The 13113-nt window shown below is 33.9% G+C and overlaps 1 protein-coding gene across 1 annotated transcript in view; it reads right to left on the bottom strand.

Annotated features, from left to right (window-relative positions):
* The window catches only part of LOC140445006 (U6 snRNA-associated Sm-like protein LSm3), a 96350-nt gene that overhangs the window by 65488 nt on the left and 17749 nt on the right, over positions 1–13113 (bottom strand). Inside the window, exons 2-3 of the mRNA XM_072536781.1 lie at positions 10325–10537; positions 4909–5101 (exon numbers count right to left, since the gene is read on the bottom strand). Of these exons, the coding sequence (XP_072392882.1) occupies positions 4909–5101; positions 10325–10467 (336 nt within the window). The 5' untranslated portion in view covers positions 10468–10537. The remainder of the gene's footprint in view (positions 1–4908; positions 5102–10324; positions 10538–13113) is intronic.

Below are 13113 nucleotides of genomic sequence, written 5' to 3'. Positions count from 1 at the left end.
AGGAAACGGAGTCAAGCTTAATAACCTGCGATAGCGATCGTGAAGAGCCGTAAGATGCAGTATTTGGAACATATAATGAGAAATTAAGGCAGATATGAGCTACTCCAATGCATTTTGCAAGTTAAAATTGAAGGAAAAAGGGCCCCAGGACGAAGAAGAATATCCTGGCTTACTAACCTGAGAGCATGGTATAGAAAGACCTTGACACAGCTATTCCGTATAGCAACTAACAAAGTCATCATAGTGTTACGATAAATATGACTCATATTTAACCTGTAAACATATTTAACCTGTAAACATTATTCTAATAAGAATTTTCTAGTAGTTTCCCCTACGATAAAACCGGTCTTCTTTCCATGCCGTTCGAGAGAGTTCAGGGGTCAGCACAGGTCAACATCCGTCCACTTCGAAGGGACTCCAGAACAACGGTTGATAAATATATATATATATAGAGGAATTTTCATTGTGTTAGTTAGTCTGAATAATGTATCGAGTTTTGAAATGTAACGCGCGTATTGTCGGGAGTAGAAATTGTAATAAATGTTAAATTGTAAATAAATTATATAATTATAGTGTGAAATAAATTAGTGTTATATTGTACAAATAAAGACTTTAAATAAACTAAGTGTTAGAACATTTTTATAATAAATAAAGTTAATAAATTAGACTAATAAACTCAGTTCAATAGCCAGAATGATCGCCAACGTTCGGAACGGACAGACATCCTAATAAGAAGAATAAATAGCTGTTGGATTAAATGTAGTGTATACACAAAATATCTTAAAGATCTCAGTGTGGTCTACTCTGAAAGATCTACGAGGCCAATCGATTCCTTTGAAATCTATAATCTTACACTTATATATGCATAAATTGTTTTCTTTTTCGTCGAAGAATAGGTGTGTATAATCGTATAGTGCATAACAATATTCTCATTAGCGTTTTGGTCTAGGCTGTAATATAAAACTAGCTTCTGTTACTAAACTGTTAGAAAAATTTTTATTTTTAACGTGTAATCAGTAGTGTGTCCAACAACTATATAACTGGTCGATAATAAGGTCTATTACATATAGAATATTTTTAATACTCCAGATGTCAGAGACGAAGATGCCACTGAACCTCTAAAACTCCAAATAAGCTGAGTTTTGCTAATAATGTTAATTTTGGACACCCAAAAAGATCCAAAAAAGTTAAACGCTATCCTACGTCCGGGCTTTTCCCTAAAATGCCCCCCTCGTAGGGGGAAAACAAAACAATCAATTTACCAAGAATCTGTACGCCGAAAAAAAAATGTAGCTGAGGTAATTTTGAACAAAAATGTTTATTAGCACTTTTTGTGTAGAATGAACCGTTATTTTAGGAACAACGCTTGAAGCAACCGGCGGTTTTGAATGTCAGTTACGAGCGCGAAATCAATTTTAAATAAATTTTTATCAACTCGACGGTGAAAATTCGATATCTTTTAAGTACAATAAAGTAAAGAGTGCAGCTTTCGTATGCAATTTTTGTATTTTGCCACAAATAAAGTCCGTTTTTATAAAGGTGTTAATTAAATAAACGTTGCGCGATTTTTGGTATTTTTTACGATTCTCATGATATAAATCAAATTTATACTTTCATTAACCGGTCACTATGAAATTTTCAATATTAGAGCCTAATCTTCGAAACCTATTGAATGCAATTTTGATTTTAAGTTTTAACAACAAATGCTCGCATTTAAAATATGCCTAAAAAATTTAAATGCTGAATTTAAACTTTCATATTACAAATGATCTAAAACGTTTAATAAAACTGCTTCTTTTCGATTACGCAAGTACGTTTTTTGAAACTAAACAACTTCAGCTATAAATTCCACTCAATTTTTTTCTACGGTGTATACATTCTTGTTAAATCGATTTTCTCCCCCTGTGAGGGGTGGTTTTAGGGGGAAGAGCGTAGGTAAACTTTTTTGCATATTTTTTGGAGTCCCAAATTTTATATTCTCAGCAAAATTCAACTTGATCATAATCATTTTTAGAAGTCAAATCTCTGACGACTGGGCTATAACGATATATTAAGTTCAGCTACAAAAAAGTGTGTATAATCGTAGGCTGCATAAAGGATAGGTGTATATTATATAATCATATACTGCATAACAATATTGTCATTTAGCGTTTTGTTCTAGGCTGTAATAGAGAACTATTTTCTAACTAATCTGTTTTAAAAAAAAATTCTATTTTTAATGTGTAATCAGTAATGGATCCAACGACTTATATAACTGGTCTGTAATAAGGTCTACTGCATTTAGAATATTTTTAAGGATATATTAGTTTCAGCGACAGAAAGGTTTAGACAACATAGTTATCGACTAATAGAAATTTCTACCTTATAAATCGCCTGTCGTATCGCAACTTTCGTTTCTTCGAAGGTGCGTGACTGTGACTAAGAATAGGGATCAAATGGATTACGGTCACAAATCAATTTTACGGGGGTTTGTTATACAAACGAAGGTATTTCCATGTTTGTTAAAAGCATGAATAATTCCATGAAATTTATGTGGTCTGCTTTTAACGAAATCGTTCTTGAAGATAATTCAAAGTTAAATTATTTCAATGTTTATCCACATTGATTGAGAAACGTCTATATCCCCTCAGCGTAAACAAAATAAAAATTCTCATAAAACAGTATTTAATGCGTTTGTTAAAGAAATACTTTGTACAGTGAAGGGCAAAATTATGTAATAAATTTATTTTTCGAGAATAGGCGATTTTGGTGACATATCCCTAAATAGGCCGATTTTTATTCGTATCATATTTATTATACTAGTGACTTTTGATTTTAAGTATCCCCATAGGAAAAAATCAAGTATTGTAAGATCTGAAGATCTTGGGTGTCACTCTATTGTTCCACGTCCTAGAGTCCTAGACTATCCCAGACCATACGTTTACTTTTTGAGGAAGCTGAATGTGTGTCTCAGTCATCCAATGGCAATTAGAACATTTAATTTAAATGAAAAGCAATTTGTTTTTGCCAAATAAGTATTTTATCTGTTTTCTGGCAGCAGAAAATGTATTTTACATACAATGTTGTGTAAATTAATTTAATACAAAAGATAAATATTTTTTTGTCCACCCTGTGTAAATTGTTTTTTTTTTATATCACTGAATAGAGAATTCAATAATCATTCAAATAGCATACGGACCCTATTCTTATTTAAAAAATATATCAATTACGTCATCACACCCAGATGTATAACGTCACTATACTATAACAATTTTCAATTGAAGGTGACTCATCTACAAATTGAACTGAGCTAACGGCAACAATGTTATAAAAGTAAATTCTTACCGGGGTCATTTTTATTGTGTATGCTTCGCCAATGTGGATAGGTGAAAAGTAAGATACAAAGCACGTGGTGTGCGTGTGTATTAAGGTATAAAAAATGCTTATTAATATTAGTAAGCATTTTTTATACCTTAATACACACGAACACCACGTGCTTTGTATTCAACAGGTATGCTAGCCACTCCTGGATATCTCCACTTCATGGTTTTGTTCCAGTTTCACTTTTAATTTTAAAAGTAAGATAGTTTCATAAAATTTGCCCCCGTAACAATATACCTTGTATAAACCGGTGTAATTCACGAGCGAATAGTTGAACAAGTTCGTTGAATACTTTGAAACATCGGTAAACTTAATCAACACTTGTATTTACGTCCTTGAAAAGAGTGGGAATGGGAGAAATAGTTTATTCGGTCGGTTTCTTCATCGTCAAGCGTTCATATCTGGATAGCGGGTCCAAGTAATGTACAAGAAAAGCGGACATTTATGTCGGTAGAAGAAAAGCAAATTGTCTGTAGAGTGTATAAAATTTTTAAAAATACAGTAGAAGCTGTAGCTCAGTGTTCATTTTTAACGAGAGTACCCGTGTCGACAATTGAACTCATTGTACGTGAAAAAAATAAAGTAGTAGCTGTAGCTCAGTGTTCATTTCTAACGGGAATACCCGTGTCGACAAGTGAACACACTGTACGTGAAAAAAAGGTGACTGGTGATGGAATTGTGCAAGATCCAAAAGTATAACTGTCAACTATGGACACCAGAAAAGAAGACATGCAGAGTTGGTTAGGACAAAAAGTGATTCCATTTTTCGAGATCATGATTAAGACTGAGCTTATAAGTGTCATTAGACAGCATCGTGACAGAGATATCGCCAGCATATTGTGGATACAATGGCTCGTGCTAAAGGCAACACCATTTTGAGACTTCCTCCTTACCATTGCCAGAAAACATGACATATAAAATTTCTGATGTCCAACCTATGTTTCAACTAGCAATGGAACGGATATGGAAAGAAGATTGGGCTAATGTCCTTAAGGAAGAACAGAAAATGTGGAGATTGGAGGGAATGTTTTCGACAAAATAATAATTGACTTGACTGGAGATTCTTCTTCGGACGAATCGATGGATCCTAAATAGATCTGCTACTTAGACTGTAATACGCTGGTGTATCGGATCGATCTATGGATGAGTACGGCAAGAGATGAGCGCTTGTGTCTCGGTCTTACTCCTCCATAGATCCCTACGGGTACGTTTAAAAAACAGGAATATTAATAGATATAAAATTTTAAGTTTCGAATAATTTGGAAATTTGGATAAAAACTCATCCAGGTCTTGATTTTATGTTCATTAGAAGCTATAACCGATATGCGGCAAAAATGATGCCATCGGCATATTTAAATGATTTATTCGTGCACCATTTATTAGTATTTTAGGGCTTCTTAAAAAAGTGCTCCTTGAGTACATTTGAATATAAGAGGTGATAATATACATCACCATCAGAATCTCCGTAGCACTTAGCGGCTTCCAGAGAAAAAACAATACTACCACTACCTCAAAAGCTTGATTTTGCGCAAAACTATAAATTCGTACCTGTTGGTCGAACACCACACTGCTCTTGAAGGCTTTCCTCATGTGAATGTCTTGAAGTGACACCTCTTCCACGGTGCTATCTAATTGTGTTACTTTTATGGCTAACCTATCGATTCTAGCTTGCAAAGAATTTGACCTATCGTAGAGCTGTTGGGCATCTCTTGCTAATTCGCCAAATAAATCTTCAGCGTGCCTGAAACAAGAGAAAAAAATACTAAATTGTAAATCTAATCTAAAGCTTAAAATATACACAACGCAAAAGTCTAAGGATATTTTAATAATTTGACAATACCAATGACAGAAATTTCATGACCATATAAATTTGCTTGTACTATAATTGTTGATACAGACACTCACTTCTTATCAAAAAAAAAAAATGTAAAACTGATTGCAATACGTGTTTTAGAATGTTTTTTATAAGGGACAAAAAATCGACATTTTTATGTTTTGTTTGTTTTTAATTTTAGTCACTTTATACCATTCTTGCTTAATAGTTGAGTTAAAGATATTGTCTTTTTACCATGCAACGACAACATTTAACGTTGGACGAGATGAATAGAGCCGTGAGCCTCCTTCAAGCTGGTATGCGACAAACTCAAGTTACTGACCAGCTGGGTGTCTCCCAAAGCGTCGTAAGTCATTTGTGGCGTCGGTTTAGAGACACTGGGAGTCCAGCCGAGCAACATCCAGGACGTGGTCGCTCTACAACCGTTGCTCAAGACCGATATTTAATTTTACCAGCACCCGAGCTGGTTAATGAATTAGAGCTTGCACATAATGTAACAATTAGCAGCAGTACTGTGAGGAATCGTCTCCATGAAGCCAATCTTCGTAGTCGGCGACTACTGAGATGTCCACCTCTATCTAGAGGCAATCGCGCTGCAAGATTAACCTGATTTCAAGAGTTTCAGAATTGGACTGACAATGGCTGGGCCACAGTTTTGTTTAGTGACGAGTCTAGATATGGATTTCATCCAGATTCTCGTCGGACAAGAGTATGGAGATGACTCGGAAATGGAGAACGATTATGACATCTTTAAGAAGTGTATACATACAGAGGTAGTACATTAATGGTATGAGGCGGAATCATGATTGATGGAAGAACTGACCTCATTTTCCCACGTGGCTTTCTCACAAGTCAGCAATATTTGGACACTATTCTTAAACCTGTTGTGCGCCCGTTTGCTGCTGCTGTTGGAGAAAATTTTTACTTTATGCATGATAACGCTCGGCCACATGTTGCGCATATTGTAACAAACTGGTTGGATAACGAGGGTATTGATGTATTGCCGTGGCCAGCACAATCACCGGACTTGAATCCCATTGAGCATGTATGAGACAGCTCCAACGAAGAATTACTCCACATATGGGCAATATCTACAATGAATTTCAATTAAAAGAGCTTCTGAGAGAACAATGGACACAACTACTTCAAGCAGACATTAACAATGTGATTCGGAGCATGAACAGTAGATGTAGAGCTGTGATAAACCAACTTGGTGGCCATACTTTATTTTAAGTTTATATTTCGTATTTTTGACATTTTATGGTGGTATGTGAAAGATGGGTGATTTGCAATATATTTTTTTTTGCTCCAATTTTTTGTTTTTTGCAATTTATGGTTTTTGACATATTAAACAACAATTTAAACTACAAATTTTGTATTTCTTTTTTTTAAGTTGATTACAGATAAACAAAATACGTCTATTTATAAAAATATCCCTAGACTTTTGTGTTGTGTGTACATATATATGTCATCGTGAGTATTACGCTAGCATTATAGTATACGTAAGAAATCAAATGGGAGCAGATGTAGGGTCAGATCATTTTTTTGTAAAAGTAAAATTACATGCAAGGATAAAAATCAACGGAGGGACACGAGACCAAACGGAACGTAAAAGATGGAATACAGATGGATTAGATAGGGACGAAACGTACAAACAGAAGTACCAGACAGAAATCCCCGTACAACTAAATCAAAATATCCCACGTAGAAACAGAGATAAAAGAGTGTTTGAACAAGATGAAGATAGCTATAACAAATGCGGCGGAAAACACGCCGCATTAAACGAAAATAAATTACAGAAAGAAAACGTGATTCTGGACGACGAAGAACATACTGGCTCCAAAACCTTCGCCAGTGGTTCAGTGTCGACCTAACAAAAAAGAGCCAATTAAGTCTATCAACTCCATTGTGAGGGACTTTGTTAAGCCATTAGCGCTCAGTGGCAGTGGCAACTTTGGATGCCAGTGACTTTCAGCACCCGTAAAATCTCATGTGTATTGTGTGTGTCCTATTTTTAGATGGTATATAATTTTTAGCGTGTCCACATGTATTTCTAACCTACAACTTTGCTTGTAAACTTGTTAGATGCTCGCTAGTATTTATTTCAATATCAGAGTTTTACAGAAACAAAGAAAACTTAGTCTTTGGCGAATGGATCCGAAGGCCCGTAGTCATACAAACTCAAGTAAAAAAAACTTAGTCCTACACAATGTAAGCATTTTTAGTTAATTTATAATATTTTATGTTACGCCAGCCCTTGTTACGCCACTGATCGAATTTACTTGGTGATTACAGATGTCGCGATGTCGCGAGAGAACCAGAATCAACTGTTTGTTACGACAATTCCGTAAGATTTATCCCACATAGAAAAAGTACCTTGACGAAAAAGAAAAGTAGTTCGAGAACATTCAAGATGAGATCAAAAATTCGTGAAATGTCTAGTGAAGTTTAGAACGTCAGAAACTATGTATGTCGTAGACAAGGAAAGAGAGGTGACGCGTAATCGTATGGAATTGACTGAAGCCAAACCGGCACCAGAAAGGTTGCCAGGTCATATTTTATTTCTTCAGTAGATTGAAATAATGGATATATTATATCAATAGATTTTTTTCAAAATGTATTATTGAACACTGACATAATGATCACTTTTTGAACATGATTTTATCATATTTTACACACATATTTTTTAGTAGATCGATATAGTGTTTCAGTAAATCAGTATATTGAAGTTGAAATTAGTAGATCTACTGAAAAATCAGTAGACCTGGTAACCCTGCAAGAGGTAGTAATGGGCAACATACAGGCACCAAAACATGGCGGTCACATCGAAACTGTCTTCACTTTTCTAAGGTTTATTAAATGAGTGTTACGTGTCATCCCTCTTTCCTTGTCTATGATATATAAACTTATGTTTTTGACAGTTTAGAACAGTAGTATTTCAAGTTTATGAAGTTTATAGTTGTCATTGAGTTATTGTAAACAAGTACTGTAATATTGTTGGTGTTCCGAATAAATTTGATTTAAAAGAAGTGTAACATTAACTACCGTGCTCTCACACATTAAAAAATGTAGTATAGTTTAAATGTTCTAATATTATGGTAGCTCTTAAAACGATACCAAATTTTTACAACTTTTTACGATCCGTAGTTAATTGGATTTTGTTTAAATTTTTTCGTTTTTCCATAAATAAACGAAAGCAATTAATTTTTTTACCAAAGCGAGGAGTAATATTATCAAAACGACCTCTAACAGGTTAAACGTGCGCATAACATCTAAATAATTTTAAAAAATGGCCTATTTATAGCATTTCACACACTGATATGCTACATTTCCTAAAAACAATGTATACGCGGCACATGATAACGTCGGTCGCGTATTCAAAGCACAGCGCCAGACAGCGAAGTAGCGAAGCTATTATCTGGAGTTGTCACAGAATTAGAGCCATGCATACAAACTGAAAGTTCTGCTAACTTAATAAAGGAGTATACAGTTGAATACTGACGCTGCTAGATTTATTTCTCTTTGCGTTGAAGATTGGTCTTATGAGATGTACTTTCACAAAACCGACACTTTTCCACACAAAAATATAGACAACGAACAAATATAGCAAAATAATAATTATTCGAAAATGTAGGCCTCCGTTAGGCACGTGGTAAACTGAGAAACTTTTGTTCACGTTCTCTACAATTGTAGAACACTTTATTTATATTACTAAACATATAATTTTCATAATTTTAATAATAATACTGCATTAGGTATAGTTTTTGAACTATTGTTAATGATACAGAGAAGTTTTTATAACAAAAGGTTTACTTATTTCTTTATTAGACAATAAAAACACTACTGCATGCATTGTAAAATTTTTATTAACCATCAAAATTATTTTGCTTAAATAAGAACTTTGGTGTAGCTTTGAAAAAAAAAAAAGAATTGTTGTTCCTAACAAGACTTAGAAGTAAATCACCCAAAATCCCATAAATAAAAATACTGTAAAAAATTGTATGAGTTAGAGACTACAGAAAACATCACAATTTTAATCAGTAAAACAATCATTGCAGATCTCTTTTATGTTTTTTGCATGCAAACGCTCCGCACAAGACTTTCTAGAAGACTTGTTCAAATTTCGAGGACAAACATGACAATGCACGATACAATCATAGGTCGCACAGGGGATTGAGACTGACGGAATATTTTCTATGCCCAGCAGGGATTGAGTTCGCTTCCTTATTTCAATACCCCAATTTTTCAGTCATATACCTCCGTCAACTGATAATAAATATCCTCGCGTACCCTTTGGCGTGCAAACATAAATTAGGGAACGAATCTCACATTTGGCGGGATCAATAATGGAAACCTCCACCTCAAACGGTTACTGAGTGGAGCAACATCCGCCCACAGCGGTGTTACCGGATTGCTTCTCCTATCTTCCTGTACGGTTGGAGCTCTTTTGAACCCTTATTTCTAGAACGACTGTATATCACTGTTCTTACTCATTTTTTCTTCGTTCCTTAAAAAATTATAATATAACGATAGATCTGTACTGTTATAATTAACACAGTAAAAGAAAATTGTACACAATGATAAAGAATATTCCTTCAAATTGGTGCCATCTTTGTGTTAGTCTACTTAGTTGTCGCGTATGTGACTCTGTGACAATCCGCGTATGTGACTCTGTTTAGTTTTAATAAAATTTATAAAGTCGAAGGAACAAGGCTCAAGTACATGGGGCGAGTTCACAAGCTAACAAGTCCGCTTGTAAGAAGCCGACTAGTCAGAGAGTGCGCTAGTAGTCGAGTACAGACAAAATTTTCCACTTGCTCATTAGATAACTAGATGGCGTGTGAAAAACACGTATTGTCGTCTGCTGTTAAGTTATGACATATATAAAAACCAATGCTACTCGCCTAAAGTACACAAGGCTATTTTATAACCTAGCTCACCCAAAAACCGATAAGTGGTGGGTAAAGTCACCAGCAATCCAACTTTTTCTAGGTCGCTTTTTCAAGTAGCTAAGGGAGTGAGTGCATTGAGTACACTGGAGTAGTTTTCGAGCTTCTTGTGAAAAAGCCGGCTTGTAACTTGTAAACTCACCCCGTATACTTGAGCCTTAAGAATTAAAATTAAACTTACCTAGATAATGAAGAAAGTTGTCTAACAGTGTTGGCTAGAGTTCCGTTCGTAACAGCTTCGAGCTCCGACGGTAAGGGATAGTCTTCCGGTAATGTACCCCTAGTGACGTAAACGGGCTCTATCACCCGTTTCGGTAAAGGCATTTTGTGCGAGTCTCACACTATGTCACTAACGCCTTTTCACTTTGGCCAGTTTTGGGTAACCAGAAACGTGCTGAAACAAAAAAAGATCATGAAATTTTACAATAATCAAAAGTTTACGTAACTTTTCACTGTCTCCCTTAGCATTACTAAAATCATATATATCTTTAAGGCTGTTTAATGTTTATGCTAAGAGCACAAACTAGCACGAAAATCAAAATCTTCGAACTGGAAATGTTATTTCCTAATTTGTGGTTTATTAGAATAGAAAACAATAGAAATATGCTTTATTGTCACTGAAAATTGTACAATTTTATGGACAAAGCTTACAAAAAGTAAAAAAAATAGCAATAAAAATTAAAAATTTACTAAAATCACAGAAATTATCAATATTACAAAATAAAGGATAATAAAATATACAATCCGTTGCAAAATTTAACTAAACTGCAAATTGCATAATAAAACCTTACAAACTAATAAGTTTAAGTTGCTGCATGGATACCCAAATATATGTATATATAAAAATACTTTGGTTGCTTGTACCTAAACCTACTATAATTTCTTAGTTATTCTAAGAAACTCTTCCACTGAATAATATAGTTTTTCAGATAGATAGGCTTTTGTTAATTTACGGAACTTAAGGAAAGAGGTTGTAGATTTAAGTTGCAAAGGGAGATGGTTGTATAATTATTCGGGAGATAGTTCTGTTCTAAATAATTACGTGTTTTTAATATACAGTATACTCCCTCTATAACGAACACAGTTATTACGAGGTTTCGCTTATAACGAGGTACATGAGATGTCCCTTGAAATTTGTATCCAATTACAACCCTCTATAACGAGGCAAATCGGGTTATAACGAGAGAAAAGATCAAAAAACGTGTTTTTTACGTTTTTGGCCCAGGCGGTAGCTATAAATAAATACCCTTTTAAACTACCGCCCGCAAAAACCTCTTCGGAAATTTACAATTTATGATTCACAAGTATCATTGTAGGGGGTTGACCATTCACACCTAATAATAAGAAGGTCCTAATAGACAACATGTGGAAAGTGCTTTGAACGTTGTAAGAAACTATCCAAAGACAAAACGCAAATGAAACAGCATACAACTGTTTCACATCTTTAGAAAATATGAGAGATATAATAGTGGAGAATTTAACGCAGTCAAAAATGATAGACTTCTTCCAATTGCAGAAGCAATAGTTTATGTTATCCTTGATAATACGCTTTATACAGATTTACAGAATACATATTTTTTGTTTTAACGTAATCATTGACAATAAAAGTAAACAACTTTTTTTCAAAAACGTCATTCAAATAATATATAACATCTTATATTGCTCCGAATGGCTTCACCATAGGAAGTTAATGTTAAAACTACATATTCATATGTATGCACAGTATTATTGTTGTTTGATATAACGAGATAGGCTTATAACGAGGTAATTAGTCTGCCATTTCAGTTCTCGTTATAGAGAGGGTCTACTATATTAGATAAGCATTTACTGATAAGTAAGAAATTTAGAAAGTTAGTTTCTATGTTTTTATTCTCAACTCATTTACAAAAAAACAGATTGTTTTGTAAATATAATAACTTTGTTTGATTTGTTTTTAACGTAACGCATCGTTAAAACCATCTCAAAATAAATTTTATCTCCTAAATAAATATCGATATCTAGCAAATAAACCAAATTATAGTTGTGCTTCTTTTAAATTCCAAGATAATCATTCGATCGTTTTCAATCATTTTTTACACACCATAATAATATAAGGTTATTTTCCTTTAGATGTAACATTGAATGGGTATGATTAGAAAAATATTGTATTTGTATGAAATGAAGATTACATGATTACAAGATTTGTTTACATTTTCAGATACCGGCACAGCAAAAAGCACATCTCCAGAAAGGTAATTTCCTTCTAAACTTTACTTTTTAAGAGTCCGGATCCGTCTATAGAATTTTTCATACAAAAATCATATCACGTCATTCAAGATTTACGACGTAAGAACACCACAGCGTTGCCATAACATCAGAATAGTTAATAAGTGAGGAATTTATAAAATGTCACTATTTAAGAATACACTAATTACTATTTAAATGGGAATAAGCCACAATTAAAGGTTAAAGTACGTTTATTGACGTTTCAATTTCCACTTCGGAAATCGTTTTCCGAAGTGGAAATTGAAACCTCAATAAACGTACTTTAACCTTTAATTGTGTGTAGATTGAAAAAAGTTGAGCTTATCAAAAAATGTTCAGCTACTTTTACGAAGCACTACATATGTTCAACATATTCAGAATAATCCCTCATTATTTTGTTAATATTATTAAGAAAATACGAAAATATATTCTCTTATTGTCAATATATCTCAACTCAAATAAAACAAGTTTTTTGTCTAGTTCAGACTCCCGCTAAAAACAGGTTGCTTCTTTGGTATCCAAACACACTTTGATATTATTTTACCGCCAACGCTCCTCTTCTCAATATAAAAAACTATCATTTTTACGACCACAACTACCAACCGCCTCGCTAATTCGTTACAAAAAACAAGTTTTTTGTCTACCTAGAACTAAGTCAATTATATTTGTTCGTTATCGAAATTCGTAAAGCAGTTATTTCGTAATGTATAAAAAAGTGGTTTTCAG

Source organism: Diabrotica undecimpunctata, chromosome 7, assembly GCF_040954645.1.
Source record: "Diabrotica undecimpunctata isolate CICGRU chromosome 7, icDiaUnde3, whole genome shotgun sequence".
In the NCBI taxonomy this organism is placed as follows: Eukaryota; Metazoa; Arthropoda; class Insecta; order Coleoptera; family Chrysomelidae; genus Diabrotica; species Diabrotica undecimpunctata.
The sequence above is the reverse complement of the archived record's forward strand: the minus strand, read 5'-3'. Positions and strand labels throughout refer to the sequence as shown.